General features: G+C 42.5%; 3 protein-coding genes across 6 annotated transcripts in view; all 3 read left to right on the top strand.

The window, feature by feature from the left end:
* Positions 1-840: 840 nt before the first annotated feature.
* On the top strand, positions 841-7,667 carry PGAM1 (phosphoglycerate mutase 1). Its single transcript, XM_053450080.1, has 4 exons — positions 841-1,030; positions 3,144-3,418; positions 5,237-5,417; positions 6,216-7,667. Exons 1-4 carry the CDS (start codon positions 892-894, stop codon positions 6,383-6,385), a joined length of 765 nt encoding a protein of 254 aa, XP_053306055.1. The 5' UTR covers positions 841-891; the 3' UTR covers positions 6,386-7,667.
* Positions 7,668-9,335: 1,668 nt separating this feature from the next.
* On the top strand, positions 9,336-14,078 carry EXOSC1 (exosome component 1). Its single transcript, XM_053451237.1, has 8 exons — positions 9,336-9,402; positions 10,404-10,519; positions 10,826-10,900; positions 11,663-11,751; positions 12,122-12,155; positions 12,576-12,626; positions 12,823-12,907; positions 13,822-14,078. The coding sequence occupies exons 1-8, from the start codon at positions 9,375-9,377 to the stop codon at positions 13,926-13,928; spliced, it is 585 nt and encodes a 194-aa protein (XP_053307212.1). The 5' UTR covers positions 9,336-9,374; the 3' UTR covers positions 13,929-14,078.
* Positions 14,079-14,755: 677 nt separating this feature from the next.
* The window catches only part of ZDHHC16 (zinc finger DHHC-type palmitoyltransferase 16), a 9,641-nt gene continuing 6,809 nt past the window's right edge, over positions 14,756-17,587 (top strand). For 3 of the 4 annotated variants that reach the window (XM_053451232.1, XM_053451230.1, XM_053451233.1), the window contains exons 1-2: positions 15,082-15,214; positions 17,185-17,416. In XM_053451232.1, the coding sequence (XP_053307207.1) occupies positions 17,201-17,416 (216 nt within the window). In that variant the 5' untranslated portion in view covers positions 15,082-15,214; positions 17,185-17,200. Of the gene's footprint in view, positions 14,857-15,081; positions 15,215-17,184; positions 17,417-17,587 lie in introns of those variants that run through there. The other variant, XM_053451231.1, reaches the window with a different exon arrangement.

Raw genomic sequence — 17,587 nt, 5'->3', positions numbered from 1 at the left:
AAAAGCAGCAGCGGGAGAAGATGCCAAGTGTTTCTGGTGACAGCCTTGTGCATCATTTCAGGATCCGGAGCTGAAGGTCACGTCGCCCTCGTCCTGCTACGTGCTGCACGTGCCCATAGGGAGCGAAGGGAGGGTGAGGGGGGGTTACTGGGGAATCCCAGTACCACCATCTTTAAAAAGGGTAATGCTTCTTAAACACATACATTCCTAGTCACCTTCATTTGGTGGGACATTTCCCCTTTCAGATCCTAATCTGTCTTCATTTCCTTCACAGAATACAACAATGTTTGACGTATAAGAGTAAAATGAGCTCCATAGGCGATAGTTATACAGTAATGCAGAACATAATGGAGCTTAAAAATTATTATTATTCCTATTATTATTAACTTTTATTTATATAGTGCCAACAATCTACGAAACCCTTTTTACAGTCCATACATTCAAGGAGTCAGACAAAACTGGACTAAGACAAACCAATACATTAAGAAAAGAGGGCGCTGCTCGCAATTTTACAAAATTATTCGTGTAAGGTGAGATTTCCATCACCATAGCAACCAAATGACTGGCCCACTTTGCAGCGCCACTCCATTATCCCCTATGGTGAGACCACTTTGAGAATTTTGCACCAGAATCACTTTTTGTACATAACCCGCAGCATTCCCTAATCTGTACTGGTGGAGAGATTCACTGAAACACCTTCCCGCTTTAGTTATGGCTGAAAGCGATTCTCCTGCAATGAGGTAATCGGGTCAGATCCAATGCAGTCCTAAGAAAGGCGCATGCGCAATAGCATCTAACCCACCATGTCCCACCCTCCTCAGTAGGTTGAGTGGCGCATGCGCCAGCTCTTCATACCCATTCTGCAGGTGACAGCCGGTGAGAAGAGAAGTTATGGCCGCTTACAAGCTAGTCCTTATCCGTCACGGAGAGAGCACCTGGAACCAAGAGAATCGCTTCTGCGGCTGGTTTGACGCAGATCTCAGCCCCACCGGTCAGCAAGAGGCAGAGCGAGGAGGGCAGGCGCTGAAAGGTAACATTCAAGGGCGAATACTGGGTGTAACTTGGGCAGCACCTTCCTGCGTCAAATATCTGGGCCCCGGGGCCCCCCGAGGTGAGCTGACCTTGGGTGTCATCTGGGAGGGAATTAACCCCTCCACTTCCAGTGGATTGAAATGCACATCATGCTCAACCACGATGAGCGTTGTAGTTCTCAGTAATCTGAAGCTGTCGTTAATATGCCTTTAGCAGCTTGAGCAGCTGAGTTTGATAGGAGTGGCAGAGACTATCAGTTGTTGTAGCCTCACACACTCTTATGATTTGTAAGGAAGTATAATTAATATATAAATCAGCAGCGCTCTGTAATGGGTGGAGCTGCAATGCAGTAATGGTAGTGCTATATAGGTGTGTGTGTGTGTGTGTGTGTGTGTGTATATATAGGAGATGGGGGGGTGTTATGTGCTCATACTGAATTAAGCAAGCCTTATATTCAACAAGCTATAATAATTCCAGTAAATCATGGATTTCTTGGTGATATAAGACTTTTTTTTAATAAAATTAAGCGGCGTGTCTGTCGCATTCCGATGTCCCTTTTAAAAAGCATCTTTTATACAAAGAGGCTTTTATTGTGTAAGATGTCTGCGGTGGGCAAGCTGTTTATAGAAGCTTCTACATGTAGCCATTAAATAAATTTAACCTTCGTCTAGAGTGTAAGATGTGGGACTGATTCGCGTCGACCTACCAGCTCGCCCACCTAGGTGTAAAAATCATAACTCAAAATTGCTGCCGTTTATTGAATTTTCAGTAATGCGTAGCCCTGGAATCGGTTAGAATTATATTAACTAGTATTTATTCTGATCTGCCATAAAGGAGAATGGAGAGGACTATAACTAGAAGATATAGGGGGCCAGTTGTCAGAGCGAATGTCGTTCTTCTGAGTTCTCGTGGAGGAAATGATTCAGGCAGCTTCTCCTCCGCGTTGATCATTCTAGTTGGTGAGCCGTCTGCGTGAGGAATGAATCACTCTCTGTAACACGTTTCATTCAGTTACAGCATCTCAAACCCTTGCGTTACTCACACGCGGTGAGAAGACCCATCCTCCATGGAGTAACGGCCGTTGGGCAACGCGATAAAATGTGAACTCTCTATTAAACCAAACCTAAAGCTTCAATATTGGCAACTGCTGATCGGCTACAACCAAGTAACCGGCAGGGACTATCGTCCCGGATGTGGGCCGTATTAAAATGTGAATATGTGGGTTATATGACTCGGAACCCCGTGACTAAAAAGGTATCGGTATATTAACCAAGTACCTTAGTTTGTGGCGTTTGATTTCACAGGAGGGTAGATCTGTAAAAGTATTGATTTTGTTGTAGGACGTGGACGCCTGCGAAGGCCTTCTGTAAATCAGAGTTCCCTTCTGTCATTCTGGGATCTGTGTGGGTGTGAGTGGATCTTTATAGTCAGAGGTTTATAGTCAGTAAAATATTTGATGGCTTCCTAGTAGTTTCTGTGCTTGCCACAATCCGCCTATCCTTGTTTCGCTCCCTTGACTTATACAGCAGTATTGCTTCAAGGCAGAAATGGACATTTCATTGAAGTTGTCCTTGAAAAAGGGACCCGACTTGTTCTGTGATGGGTCTGCATTCTGTGTTAAAGGTAGTAGCTTCGTAGACGCTCTTCTACGGCAGTCCCAAGCGATCCAGGATTTGTTAGGCTCGCTCGGCTGGCCCTATGCTGACTCCGTTGGCTGATGAGCCACAGTTTTGTCCTCTTGTTAGAGAGACCGGCATGCGATTGTGAAATGTAGCTGGAGACATTTGAACCTTGGCTTGTTTTCAGCCCTTTGACCAACAAAGGAATCTAATGCAATATATATCCAGGCCGAAGACATACACTATAGATGCTATTTCCTTTTGTTTTTTTCTTTACTCGGTTTCACAATATTTATCGTGTTTTTTTTTCTGTTTGAAATTCCGTCAGTAGAGGAAATTATGATAAAAAGTCTTAAGCGCTAGGCAGTTCCTCGTGGTGGCCGCACTTGTTTCTTGAACACAGCAGGGCCGTGGAGATAATGTGGACGTCTGCGGTATCCCAAAGTCAGTCTGTACAATGTCTTACGAATTATCACTTTCACTGTTTTCCAGAGGCTGGCTATGAATTTGATATATGCTATACATCCGTGCTCAAGAGGGCAATCCGCACTTTATGGCTGGCTTTAGAGGGCATTGACCAGATGTGGCTGCCTGTTGTAAGGACATGGCGTCTGAACGAGAGGCATTATGGTGGCCTGACGGGTCTCAACAAAGCAGAGACGGCGGCTAAACATGGAGAGGAGCAGGTCAAGATCTGGAGACGATCCTTTGACATTCCTCCTCCTTCCATGGATCCAGATCATCCTTATTACAGCATCATCAGCAAGGTACATCTGACTCTTGACTAGGGCTGCAACTAACGATTATTTTAATAATCGATTAATCGGCCGATTATTTTTTCGATTAATCGATTAATCGGATAAAAAAAACAATATGCAAATTTTTCGTTTATTTAAAAGAATTTAATGAACTGGATGTTAAAAAACAACTTAAAATTTACATTAACATTCTTATTTTGTTATGATGTAATAAAAAACAATATTTTCAAAGTACAAGAACCCAAACACAATATTTATGAAACAAAATAACCCCAAACATTCTGAAAAGAGGTGGACTATTACTGTTCAAGAAACTTTGCCCCAGCACTTTGCACTTTGCACCCAGCACTTTGCACCCAGCACTTTGCACCCAGCACTTTGCACCCAGCCCTGGCACTTTGCACCCAGCACTTTGCACCCAGCACTTTGCCCCAGCCCTGGCACTTTGCATCCAGCACTTTGCACCCAGCATTCAGCACTTTGCACCAGCACTTTGCACTTTGCACCCAGCCCTGGCACTTTGCACCCAGCACTGGCACTTTGCACCCAGCACTTTGCACTGTGCCCCTGCACCCAGTCTCTAACTCTGCCCTGCACCCAGCCCTGCCCCCACATTCTGCCCTGCCCCCACACTCACACTCTGCCCTGCACCCACTCTGCCCTGCACCCACACTCACACCCTGCCCTGCATCCCCACCCCCACTCTGCCCTGCACCCAGTCTCCCACTCTGCTCTGCACCCACACTCACACCCTGCATCCCCACCCCCACTCTGCCCTGCACCCAGTCTCCTGCCCTGCACCCCCCACCCCCACTCTGCCCTGCACCCCCACCCCCACTCTGCCCTGCACCCACACTCACGAACCGCTCTGTGCGAATGGAGCCACTCGCACAGAGCGAACCGCTCTGTGCGAATGGAGCCACTCGCACAGAGCGAACCGCTCTGTGCGAATGGAGCCACTCGCACAGAGCGAACCGCTCTGTGCGAATGGAGCCACTCGCACAGAGCGAACCGCTCTGTGCGAATGGAGCCACTCGCACAGAGCGAACCGCTCTGTGCGAATGGAGCCACTCGCACAGAGCGAACCGCTCTGTGCGAATGGAGCCACTCGCACAGAGCGAACCGCTCTGTGCGAATGGAGCCACTCGCACAGAGCGAACCGCTCTGTGCGAATGGAGCCACTCGCACAGAGCGAATCGCTCTGTGCGAATGGAGCCACTCGCCCAGAGCGAACCGCTCTGTGCGAATCGCTCTGTGCGAGTGGCTCCATTCGCACAGAGCGATTCGCTCTGTGCGATCTGTGCAGAATACTTACCTCCGGAACGCGTCACATCCGTCACGTAGCTAGAAGGCGGAGACGGCAGAGCATGTAGCAGAAGCGGGGAACGCTCGCGGAGGTAAGTAAAAGGAGCCGAGTGCTCCAACAACGAATTGATCACTCGATTAATCGATAACGGAAATCGTTATCGATGATTTCCGTTATCGATTATTATCGATTTTATCGATTCGTTGTTTCAGCTCTACTCTTGACGTTCTTGTTTTATATCTTTTGGCTATTCCAACAGATTTGAAAGGTTTCTTTGAACCAATAAAATATGACTCCTGGTGTGTTCATGTTGCTGCTAGGTTCTGGGGACCTAGAAGTTGGTGGGGAGTTAGTAGATAAGTGGATTCTCCCAGTAGACGTGGTAGAGGTTAATACAGTAAGGACATTTAAAGATGCATGGCATAGCCAAATGGCTCCTAAGTGGCTCCTAAGACCAGAGTAGATGGGCCAAATGGTTATTATCTGCTGTCAAATTGTGTTTTCTATGTTATTTTCCCCAGGACCGTCGCTATGGCGATTTGACCGAAGACCAGCTCCCAAGCTGTGAGAGCCTGAAGGACACCATTGCCAGAGCTCTGCCCTTCTGGAATGATGAAATTGTCCCACAGATCAAGCAGGGGAAGAGGGTTCTCATCGCAGCGCATGGCAACAGTCTTAGAGGAATTGTTAAGCACCTTGAAGGTATGTGATTACAGCGGCCATGCAGAGAAGAACCCTGTGTGCCAATTCTATTAAATGTACCGTATTGTTTAAAAACCCCTTGTTGAGAGTATTTGGGATAGTTGTTTTATCCAAATCCATAAAATGCTTGGCTGTTTTTTCTGAAGCGTCTAGTCCTGTAACATACGGCTGAGTAAGTCATACTGGAGAGAGATGTTTATCTAAGATTTCTTCAGCTTTATGCACACATACAAACTGCAATGTATGCTTCCCACGTACAACGAATACGGTGAAAGACCTGGATCCGAAGCTGGCTCACATGCTATATGGAAGAATGTTGTCTGTGTGTTTCTGACCATCTTACATACAATGTATAGTTAGTTCATGGGACATTTTGGGGACATTCATGGGACGAAATGACATCATTCATAAAGGCCACTTAAGTGAAGTACGGAACAAAACTTTAGGGCATTACTGCAAAGTATATTGATTTAAGAAGATTTTGTCCTTTTCTGGCATTATATAATTATTTGCTTATAGTACAGGTGTTAATTTTGCAGCCAATCTAAAGACCCTAAGTCAAGAGATGAAATGAGTTGGGCACAATAAATGCGTTCTGTTACTTCATTTCTGTTAAAAAGGCTTAATAGGAAGAATCAGATATTGGTAATGAGACTGGTAAATGCAAAATACACTATATAAATATTTAACTACATAAGGGATGAGACATGAAACCACTCTGACACGTAGAGGGTTTATTTCAGCCACATGTTAGAGGGGATGCATACAATGTAAACCTCTTTGTGAAACTTTACGCAGGTATGTCGGAAGAAGCGATCATGGAGCTGAACTTGCCTACTGGTATCCCTATCGTTTACGAGTTGGACAAGAACCTGAAGCCCATCAAACCAATGCAGTTCCTGGGGGACGAGGAGACGGTGCGGAAGGCCATGGAAGCTGTCGCTGCCCAAGGCAAAGCCAAGAAATAAATCTTCATTCATAGAATGGAGGCAGCCGCCATCCCTTAGTTTACTGTCCCCAGATACTTCACATTTAGGGATTCTGAAATACAGCTGCACGTGAGAGCTCACCCAGGGAACACGCCATCCATTTAATGTTTTAACCCTTTTTCTGTTCACTGCATTGTGGGACGCGGTAGATTTGAAGTCTAGTATCTTGATATGTATATCATTGTCACTCAATTAGATTTAAGTGCAGTATACCGCCGATGAGGGTTTTTCCTATCCTGTGCGTGGACCAAATTTACAACGGTTAATTGTATTGGTTTGATGTTAATAAAGGGCACATTTTTGTTTGGTTTTTACATTTTATAATTTTGGTTTTTCATGGTACTGTAATTTTTTTTCCACTGAAAATGCACGTCAGAACCCTATGTTATCCGCGTGATGTGCAAGTCACATCATGCTTATATCTGCAAAATTGTGTTCTACGTAGTCCATGTTTTCACTTGTATGAACCGATTATTCTTTGGGTGATCTGAGCTTTAAAGCCTACTGTAGTGGCTTGGTTACAAAAAACAAAATTGATATGAATCAAGAGAGCGTAACAAACCCATATATATTGTGTTATGATGTTAACAGAACGGCCGTTTTTAAGGTTTTTTTTTTGTTTGTTTTTTTTGAGATTAGAATAACTTTTGTACTTTTTACGTTGGATGGTGCGAGCATGTATATAAACTTCACCATCCCTGCCTTCCCAACAATTCTACATTGTGTCACGTTAACAAGGCTGGCAAAAATGAGCAACTGTTTGGAAATGGCATATTGCTGGGATACAGAAAATGTAAACGCAAATTGTTTTATTCCAAATACTTTTCAAAAAGCCATATTTAAAAAAACAAAAAAAACCACACAATCTATATAGTTTCATGCTCTCTTGATGGCAGCTTATTTTTTGATCAGCGCTGTTTTAAATCTTCAGGATTTCTAACCTTGTGCTAGCTTGTCACCGTTCTCCCAATAACGTTCCTAAAAACCTGATGGGCGATGGTCAATATATTGATATTGGGATGATTACTGTTGCTACACAATCTGTATTTTAGAATTCCTACCAAGCATGATATCCTTTTCCAGTCCGATATGTTGGATCCGTTTTGGATGCAGATTTCCTCTCCTTGTGTCTTGTGGCGATGGCATCGGTGCTCCTCGGCATGGACACAGCGGGGTCTTTGCACATGTTTACTGTAGTATTTCCACCATAGAGATGTCATTTTTTTCAAATCATTTCAATAAAGGAGTGATGTGCAATAAACGTGGTTGTGTGCGCAATTCTGTACTCCAACAGGAAAGTAAGTTATGTAACTATAAAATACGCAACAAGTGTCTATAAATATTATGAAGGAAACAATATGTGGAGGTTTATTGGGTAAAGATGTGAAATGTATTGCATTGACAGAACCCATTAAGCCTTTGCGGGTCTAACCATGGCAATTGGAACCCTGTGGCGGTTCTGAATAGTTCGATTCTAGAAACCCAAGCAGGGAAACAAAAGGTGATCTATCCATCAAGCAATCAGGAGCAGGTTCGAGTGAGCGTTTTATCCAACCCTGGCTCGTTTCTCCTGTGTAATGTATCGCCAGGATTGGGATATGAAATATTTTATCTCTTCTATAGCTAGTTGTTTAGTAGAAAATGTATAATGGGCTTCCCTTGGTTTTTGACATGACTCCTCACTGAGCTCCATTGGGAAAGATCCAAGGAAGATCAAGTTTGGAAGCTGCTCACCAGTGACATAACACAAAATCCTAGGGCCCCCCCTGCAAGCTGGGTTCCGGGGCTCCTGTCCATGTATGTATCATGTTTTGGATCTAAATATTCGATTGCAAAAATTAGCTAGTTGCACCTTAGAGCATCTTGGGTATTGTGAAGGCTTGAGTTCTAATACCACACGTACAGTCAATAAAAATTACAGGTGTCATTAACATGAGATTAGGGACAATATGAAAGGGCTCCTTTAATATGCTAAGAAGCCTTGGGGCCCTGTTCTGACCGGCTGCTCCCTCTTTGTTCAACTGATGCTTTGAAATCTAATATATCCATCCAATGGTACTTAACAAATGCTTGTTATCAAGGAAAATGTGTCTGGTGCAGACGGTATCATCAATTGAATGCATTGGTATGTGGGGTAATAGGGGCTGCTCAGGGGTAACTATGATACTGGCGATGCCACTAATGATTTTACGGGGCACTCCGGGGGAACACCCTAAACAAAAAGTGTATAGTAAAATTTTTTCAAAGTTAATAAAAAAAATACTCGTCTTAAGGAAAAGCTGGATCTGCAGCTTCCCGACCCTTCTGAGGATTCTCACCTTGGGGATCTGCTTGAAGCAGCCAATCAGAGGCAGGAAATCGCTCCCATTGAAATTAGAGCTGAAGACCACTGACATTCTAGGAGAATCGCTTCTACTGCTGAACACATCCTATGCAAGGCTTGATGCGGAAATGAGCAAAGAGCATATACGGAGATTCTGCATAATTCCACCTGCAAGAAGGAAATCACGTGAATTTAAAAGGACCTCAGCTGTTATATATATTAATGTACATATGATGGCTGGAGTGTTCCTTTAATTCATTTTATAAGGGCTGGATTTACACATTGAGTAAACAGCTGTCCAAAAGAAACAATGTGTTAACAATGTGTGACAAGAGGGATGATGTTTGTAATGCGCTACGGAATATGGTGGCGCTCTTATGCTGCACCAGTCAGTACAGAACATCAATCCTGCCCTGACAGCCCCTTTACCACGAGAGCTGGCACTTTGCTACTTAACTATTGACTAAAAAAAAACTTTATTAATAGCGAGATGGTATTCCCAAAACAAATATGGCCGGTGCTTGCTTCTTTTTTATGATTGGCTAAATCCTCGACGCTGCGTCCTTTGCGAGACGTTTAGGGACGTCACTAGGCAATAGCCAATCAGACTGGGGCTTGCTGGTTCTTCAGTCTTAAGCGAGTGGCATGGCTCCCGTGAAGTGCTGTGTGCCCGGTAAGTAAGACAGTGTTGTGGTTTTATTGTCGCTTGTGAGGGTTATTCGAAGAGGCGTTTATATAAACATAAAGCTATACGAGAGATAACGGCTAGTCGCGGGAATGCAGAGGATACCGACCTCACGGCACTCCATACTCGCCAAGTGTGCTGTGTAACATGAAATGTCTTCCCCCATCTCCAAGGATTTGAGTGCGTTATGTGAAGCCTTTTTTTGTGTATCTTAACTTTTTGAAACGTTAATGAGATCCCCTTTCCAATTAACCATTTATGGACCAGAAATTCCTTTTTCACAAAGACCATTGTGAAGCCTGTCATGACTTCTATTAGAACTGATTGCTGTATTTTTGTATCCATATTTATATTTCAAGCAGCCGAGTCCTAACATATGAAACATATGAAATTACTTTGAAGCTACTTCATTTGTGTCTAACCCTGCTTACAAAAAATAAATTTCAATAATAATAAAAATACGATTTCAAGTGAGAATACCAGTAATGTCCACCAGTAAAAGTTTGAGGTCCCTTTAGATATGTCCTTGTTTTTGAAAGAAAAGCACATTTATGTCCATTAAAATCACATGAGATTGATGCGAAACCCAGCACAGATGGAGTTAATGTTGTAAATGACTATTGTAGCTGGAAACGGCAGATTTTATAGGTGTTTTCATAGGTGTACAGAGGCCCTTTATCACTCCCGTCACTCCTGTTTCAATGGCCTTTTATCACTCCCATCACTCCTGTGTTCCAATGGCACGTTGGGTTCGCTGATCCAAGTTTAAGTTTAAAAGGCTAATTGATCGTTAGAAAACCCTTTTGCAATTATGTTACTGCCAGAAATATGCTTGTTTTCTATGATAACAGCTAAACGACCCCAAACTTTTAAATAGTGATGTGTGTGTAATGTCACACATTTATCTTGTATGAATGTTTTTAAGTCCCAGATATTAGTGAAATGGAGCAATGAGAAGAAAACATGTTATATTTTGTATTTATGAACAGGTGAAAGGCTATGTAGTCTTGAGGATTGTGCTCCTGGCTATGGAACGTACTGCAAACACGGCTATGTATTCTCTTCCCTCTGCGGATACGTGGTCAAAAAAAACGACAATGGCTTGGTAAGAAGAGGCTTATTCTCGTATATTTTATTGGTGGTGGGGGATCTAAACAGCATGCTTACGAAGATGGAGGAACACTTCCTAATTTTCAACATTTACTTGGTGTTTATTCATATTATGTTTTCATATATCCAACTTTTTTAAGAGCAAATTAACGTAGAAAATGTTACCATCGACGCTTTAATTGCAGTTGTGGGGAAATTGCTTTTACTATTGCTGTTTGACTTAATTTTATTCTCTCCGCTGGGAGCCTGTATTTATTATTAGGATGTTTGTAAATTTCTTGCGTTTTTTTTTTTTCTCCAGATGCCGGTTATTTCTGTGGTGCGAGACACTGACTCTCACCTCCTGCCAGATGTGGGCTGCATTGTCACCTGCAAGGTGAGAAGTAAATTGCTTTCCAGCATAACTCATCAATGTCACTAATGCTTATGAAAAGCCAGCCTGGGCGAGCTCCTTCTGGGAGAATAGCTGAGCTGTAGCTACATAAGGCATAGTTAATGACATTTAGTGATTTAGCATATGCAAGGCATGCTAAAATTTTATGGAGCTTACTATGAAATGTTTCACTCACTGTTAAGTGAATAAACTTTAGAGTGTTGGGGCTCATTTCTGCAAAACTAATTTAATAATAAAAGTTATAATAATATTTCCAGGGAGTGATATTCTGAAGGGATCTGTCAGGGTTCGCTTTAGTTTCTATTCGCGTCGAGTGTCGCAGCTGTTTTTCTTTGCATATCTTGCTAGATGAGTGTAACAGCCGTATGTTATTATGAGCTCATCAACAATCATTAATCGTAAGACTGTATAATGCATGGTCCAAAATAGTGCGATCTGATGCATTTTTGTATTTAAAGAGTTTGCTCCACATTCCATGGTGCTTAAGTGATTACTGTAGTGTTTAAATATGGGGCACTTTACTGTAGGATAAACTGAACTTTTATAAGCAGAAATGTTGTATAAAAAAATTCTGTGACTGTCAAACCCTCATAACAGGGACAGCGGAGCAAACTTTGCTGCATTGATTCAAGGGGAATAAAATCAGGCCTAACCCATACGAAGGATTATCAATTGGTGCTAATGATATTGGATTTCCAGTTTCAATGCATTTTAGTAAATATTTGTTTTTTTTGGTTCCATTAGGTTATGAGCATAAATTCAAGGTTTGTTAAAGTCCAGATCATGTATATTGGGTCAACACCATTGAAAAATACCTTTAGAGGCATTATAAGGTAAGTCCATGCTCCATAGAGTTAATTGCTATATTTCCTTGGCTAAAATGTGTTCACTCAGTAATTGAATTAATGTTTCCTTAATATGCTGCCATCATTTTGGATTAACCAGTGAATATTTCCTCGCTCGTCAATAAAAGAAACCACAAGTGACTTTTGTCATATTTGCATAATCTTCTGATAAGGTCTTACCTAAAACAGACCCAGGAGTGCAGGGAGATTGAGTGTGGATGCGGTTGTGTAGGTTCAGTTGCTCATGCTGTAGTGTTCGGGGGGGGTTACACCCTGCCAGTAAAGGGTGTTGCCGTACTTCATGGTGTAAATGAGATGTATGTATATTTAATGTGCTGTTGACGGTTTTGTGTTGCAGGAGAGAGGACATAAGAGCAACAGAAAAAGACAAGGTAACCCTTAAAAACGCTATCTGATCACTTGCTTTTTTTGTTTTCTTTTACAGCTTCTTAAGTGGTCATTACTAGTTCATTAAAGCAGCAGTGTTATGAGTATATTATAGTACGACAAGTGGAACATTTACAGTGTAAAAGGTTGGGATCGCCAGTCCTGGGGAAAAAACCTTCAGTTTGCCGTTTTGGCCTCATATTTCCACATGCTTTGGTTAAATGAAATAATTTACAAAAACCTCAGATGGCTGCAGTTAATTGGACGGCACTTTTAATGAAGTCTTTAAAATGAGAGAACCTGCTTCTTTAATGTTTCACTGCTTTTTTACTGTGATTTACATGCCAATCCATATCTAAATACATGCCAAATCCTTATGTTTTTTGTATTACAACAATTAAACAAAGTACAATTCTTCCTTGCAGGTGGAGGTATACAAAAGTTTTCGGCCAGGAGACATTATTATGGCTAAAGTCGTATCCTTTTGTCTCTGAAAGTAGAAGCGCTGCTGTCTTGCTGCCGGCTGACTGAATAGGCACCATTTCTAAATAAAATAAAATACTTCACTGGAGGAAAACGTAATAGAATTACGATACGTTTTATAACAGCTGATCGCTCCTCTTTCTATTAAAGTGACAATGTATGTTGTTTTACTGAATTAACATGTACTAGATATCTCTAGGAGATGCCCAGTCCAACTATCTTTTAACTACAGCAGAGAATGAGCTAGGAGTGGTGGTCGCTCACAGTGAAGCAGGTGCGTTTCAGTGTTTGTATGTATATGCGTTACGGGAAACGTGCTCATAGGTTCATGAGCATGAATTTTTACTTCAAGAGATCCAGGATACTGTCACGTTGTGGTTTGTGCATCGCAAACCACAACGTGACAGTATCCCGGATCTCTTGAAGTAAAAATTCATGCTCATGAACCTCATTTGTAAGAGGAGGTTTTTCCAGAGCCATCTTATAATCAAACCTCAAATAGTGGTCTGACTATAAGACTAAGATCCAGATCCCCCGCAGCTCTGCAGGGGACCTGGATCTTCCTCTTTGGGAACCTCCGCTGCTGGCGGCACATGACCTTCCGGTGCTCCATCATAGAAACCCCAGCGTAAGTGCAAGCAGCTGCGGAGGTTGTCTGCGTGCATACCCACAGAGGAGGATCCCTCGCAGCGCTGCAGAGGATGTGAATCCCTCCTCCCTGGCAGCCGGCGTGACCTTCTGGTGCTCAGTCATAGGAGCCCTGGCAGAACTAACGTGCAGCAGAGGTTATCTCTGTGCATCGCTCAGACATCCACTGGCTGCCCCCACTAGACACCAGGGAGTCTGAAGTACGGGGGACGAGCCTGGGGAAGCATTGGTAGGGGGGCAGGGTGGTATGTGGGGGTTAAAAGGCATATCTGGGGAGCAGAGTGGCAAGCCTTGGGGCAGATGTGCTTAACAGGGGCAGGTTGGCAAATAAAGGAAATAAAAACAAAAAAATCATTTGTCTCAATCAGCTTTTTTTAAATATGAAAAATAGTTCACTAGTAAAACATTTTTCCCATAAGAGTCTTGTATTCAGGCTTTCTTTTCCCCCTAAATACTCAAATTTTGGGGGATCGTCTTCTAATCAAGCAAATACAGTATTTATATTGACGTGCATTTTAATGACTGAATATTTTTCCACAGGCGCGAGCATGGTGCCAATCAGCTGGTGTGAGATGCAGTGCCCAAAGACCCACATTAAAGAGCCACGGAAAGTGGCAAGAGTGCAGCCCGAGTTTCTTCAGACATAATGTGAGCTGCGTCCGTGCCATCGAGGAGCAGTGCTTTGACCCAGGGGTCATTCGAGTGTTCGGCAGCCACTGTGTGGCTTCTCTTTCCAAGTCTTGCTTACATTTTTAAACCTTTTTCAGATGATGTCGCCAATCCTACCATTTTTTTTTCTTCCTTACAGGACGGATAGCTATTTTTGTAACAAAGTTCTCTGGTGTGCAGAATATTCTGTGAACTGCTGCAAAATTTGGAAACGTTCAAACCTATTTTAATATACTGATGTAATAGTGATTTTACTTACCTACCTGCGACGTTACGATGTAAAAATGTTTTTTACGTTTATTTTTTCTCTTTTAAAACATTTCTATGTTCAAATCAATCACTATTTTATCCATTGTTAAAGTTCAGCATCTAGCATGTATATTGTAGTTAAGACTGATTCATGCTAACGTGGTGGCTTCTGAAAACTGAAGCCCTAATTAGAGTTCAACATCTGTGCAGTTTTATGTGTAAGAAAGTATTGTATTTTTTTTTTACCTGTTGCCAGAAAACAGTCCATTTAATTTAGCTCTTGCTAACACCGTGTGAATGCTATTGACTGTACAGACTATGGAAGATTAATCCTGTTCTGTTCCTACACCTAAAAACATTACATGAGAGAATAAAATCATTTAAAACCACAAAGATGATTTATATAAGTCCTTTATATACAGCAGTGCTGGACAGTGGGGCATTTTCACCGTCGCTAAAGGTAAATCAAGTACTGCAGAAGCCAATACTATGAGAAGAAACAGGGGTGTATTTACTAAACGGAGAGTCTCCTGCCACCTATCCCTTTAGTGATCTGCAGGCATCGGGTACAATAACTGCTTGACCCGGACACAGCACGTCGGCGACCACAATGTGAAGTCGCTCATCCTGCAAAAAGTAATAATGGCCCCTGATGATGTAAGAGTACCGCATGGCGGCAGTATTGTCGTGTACCATAAGCAGACTTTCCCACGGGTATGACCGTTCAGCCCGCTGCTTTGTATTCTCTGAATGCTTTGTTCGGCCCGCTAGTGTCTTCTGTTTGCTGCGCGTGCGCGTTTCCCGTGGCGTACGCTGTTTGGCCCCCTTTCCGTGGGTACTGCGCATGCGCGTTTCTCTAAGTATATTCCGGTCGCTGTCTGCCTCCAGTGCGCATGCGGAAATGTTGTACGGTTACGCTTGTTGGCTTGGGTTGAGTGATATCCGGCTCCCCGGTCAGTAGGATGGTTTTGGGCAGGGGGTACAGCTGCTCGGACGGGATATCGCACAAGGGCAGGTAAAGTACTCCTCACAGGCTCCGCGGGGCTCCAAGCTCTCATCCACCTGTCTTTATGCTTTTTAATTTCTCATTAATCCATTTACTCCCGGTACCGGAGCTGTTAACGCTGATGGGAATGTGAGATAAAAGTGTGTAATATCGCGGAGGAAGCGGCTATTCTTAATTTCCTTTTAGTAGCGTTCAGGTAAAGGTGATACTGCAGCTTGTGACTAATTCTATCCATTTAATCATTATATTAAAATAAATAAACCGGTGACAAAATACCTTCATTTTCAATGATACAATAATTAATGTAAGACTTAAACCCACACATCTCATACTTTGTTTATATATATATATATATATATATATATATATATATATATATATATATATATATATATATATATATATATATATATATATATATAGTGTATGTATATTATTATTATTATTATTATCCTTTATTTTTATAGCGCCAACAGTTTACGCAGCGCTTAATACAATACATAAATTCAAGGGATATGACAAGACAAGAATTGACAGACTAAGACAAACCGATACATTTGGTGGAGAGAGCCCGGCTCGCAAGCTTACAATCTAGAGAGAGTGTATACGTATAATATATACAATGCTCTGCTTGCGGCAGCGTACCTGTCCTGAGGTGTACGAGAGGTCTGTCCGGTGTATCGGCTCACGGTGCAGACATCTGCTGTCCCCACCAGTTCGGGGGTAGGGAATATCTATTCTATATAATGTTTATAAACGGCGTGTACTTTGATATATGAGGACAGCACGGGTAATTTGATTATGGGGTTGTCTATTCACTAAGGTGCGGGTTCCCTGTCGCTCCTTGTCATTCATGATGTGTCTCATCTCTTTATTCCTACGATTAAGTGCTAGGAAGCGCGAAACGCGTTAGGTCTTTACAGAGAATTCTCTGGGATTTAGGCTTGTACTTATGGGTTGGACTATTGGTGTATTGTTGGCTTATTGGTTGATTAACATGCGCCGTGGCAGGGAAGTCTTCTTTATGCATAGTTGGGTGTTATCCAGACTCCCAGATATTTGAAATACCGTAACTTGGCTGTGATTAGTCTCAGAAATGTGACAATCACAGCAATGGAATTTGACTCCCTAAACATGAAGGCTGCTGGGATGTAAATGAACCCAACTGGAGACTGTAGCACCAAACAATATTAAACAGAAACAATGTCTGGGTGATACTTTGTCCAGAAATTAAACATTATCTGTTATGAGTGTAATGGCCCTTAAAAGACATGAAATAATTTTCTGATGGGATGTAGAGACTTCCTGGTGGTCCGTATCCATTGGTGAGGATATTGTGGGTTTGTTTACACCGATTGGGGACACCTTTAATTCCTCATGTGGCTCATGAATGGGGCGCTCCACTTAAATTGCGTGGCCCGTAAAGAATGTCCATGAGGTTTTTCAGGTCTTTTGGGGTTTAAAAAAGTCCTGAAGGTGACATTTCCAGATGTAGGTGAAGTTTCCATATGTAGTCACGTGACGCTGACACAGGATCCAACCAATTCTCTGTAAACTATCTTGATAGCAGATAAGAGCTCTTTGGCTCATTAAGTCTTCTATTCATTTCTACCCATTCGACACATTAAGGTCGTATCAGAGCACGCTAAAACATTCTAGGCACAGAACTTGGAACATCCATACAGATTTGTATCACATATTCAAGTAAATAGAGGAGGTTCAACAAGACTACCGCTCTAAGATCCCAAACCTCGCTTGGCCCTTTGTCCTCGTTCGGGGTAAGAATGCACGACGTCTTTATTTTGACAACATGCACGCATTCATATAACGGCTACCTGTGCTACGGAGATTCAGAGGAAGATTAATAGATTTTTATTGTGTTATTCTATGTTCCACACAAAGCTGTAGGTATGTTGAAGAGGGCGAGGCGTCATGTGATGTGTGCACGCCGTGTTCTTATTTCTTATTCTTATGTCCAGGTAATGAGCTGCGGGAATGAGAAGCTGTCGGCGCATGTTTTTAAGGTGCTTGCGCCTTGGGCACCGGCGGAAGTGTAGGTTCCTAAGCCGGATCTTCGATTACCTACGTTATGGACGCCTTTGTGTTGTCTCCCTGTCCTACAACTCCTTCACCAACAGCGATGTTGTCATCGACTCCCTCTTTGAGCCTATTTATTGGTTGGTGGATCACCTGACCCGGTGGTTTGGCATAGTAAGTACAATCTGCACTTTATTTTCCCCTTAAAACAGAAAAAGATAGAACTGTGCACACTAAAAATATAATTATTCAAAGACTGTGGTGTTAAAGACCTTAAAGTCCCCAAAACCCAAAAAAAAAGTCCCACGCACGCAAGAAAAAAATATAGAAAATCACATTACTTAT

This window comes from Spea bombifrons, chromosome 11 (assembly GCF_027358695.1).
Source record: "Spea bombifrons isolate aSpeBom1 chromosome 11, aSpeBom1.2.pri, whole genome shotgun sequence".
NCBI lineage: Eukaryota > Metazoa > Chordata > Amphibia > Anura > Pelobatidae > Spea > Spea bombifrons.
This window is presented reverse-complemented; position numbering and strand designations above follow the sequence as displayed.

Bases quoted from the DNA above. Each gene is read 5' to 3' on its own strand.
- PGAM1 (XM_053450080.1), top strand. From the start codon at position 892: ATGGCCGCTTACAAGCTAGTCCTTATCCGTCACGGAGAGAGCACCTGG. The intron at 1,031-3,143 runs GTAACATTCAAG...ACTGTTTTCCAG, and splicing joins AGGAGGGCAGGCGCTGAAAG to AGGCTGGCTATGAATTTGAT. The intron at 3,419-5,236 runs GTACATCTGACT...TATTTTCCCCAG, and splicing joins ATTACAGCATCATCAGCAAG to GACCGTCGCTATGGCGATTT.
- EXOSC1 (XM_053451237.1), top strand. From the start codon at position 9,375: ATGGCTCCCGTGAAGTGCTGTGTGCCCG. The intron at 10,520-10,825 runs GTAAGAAGAGGC...TTTTTTCTCCAG, and splicing joins AAAAAAACGACAATGGCTTG to ATGCCGGTTATTTCTGTGGT. The intron at 11,752-12,121 runs GTAAGTCCATGC...TTTGTGTTGCAG, and splicing joins ACCTTTAGAGGCATTATAAG to GAGAGAGGACATAAGAGCAA.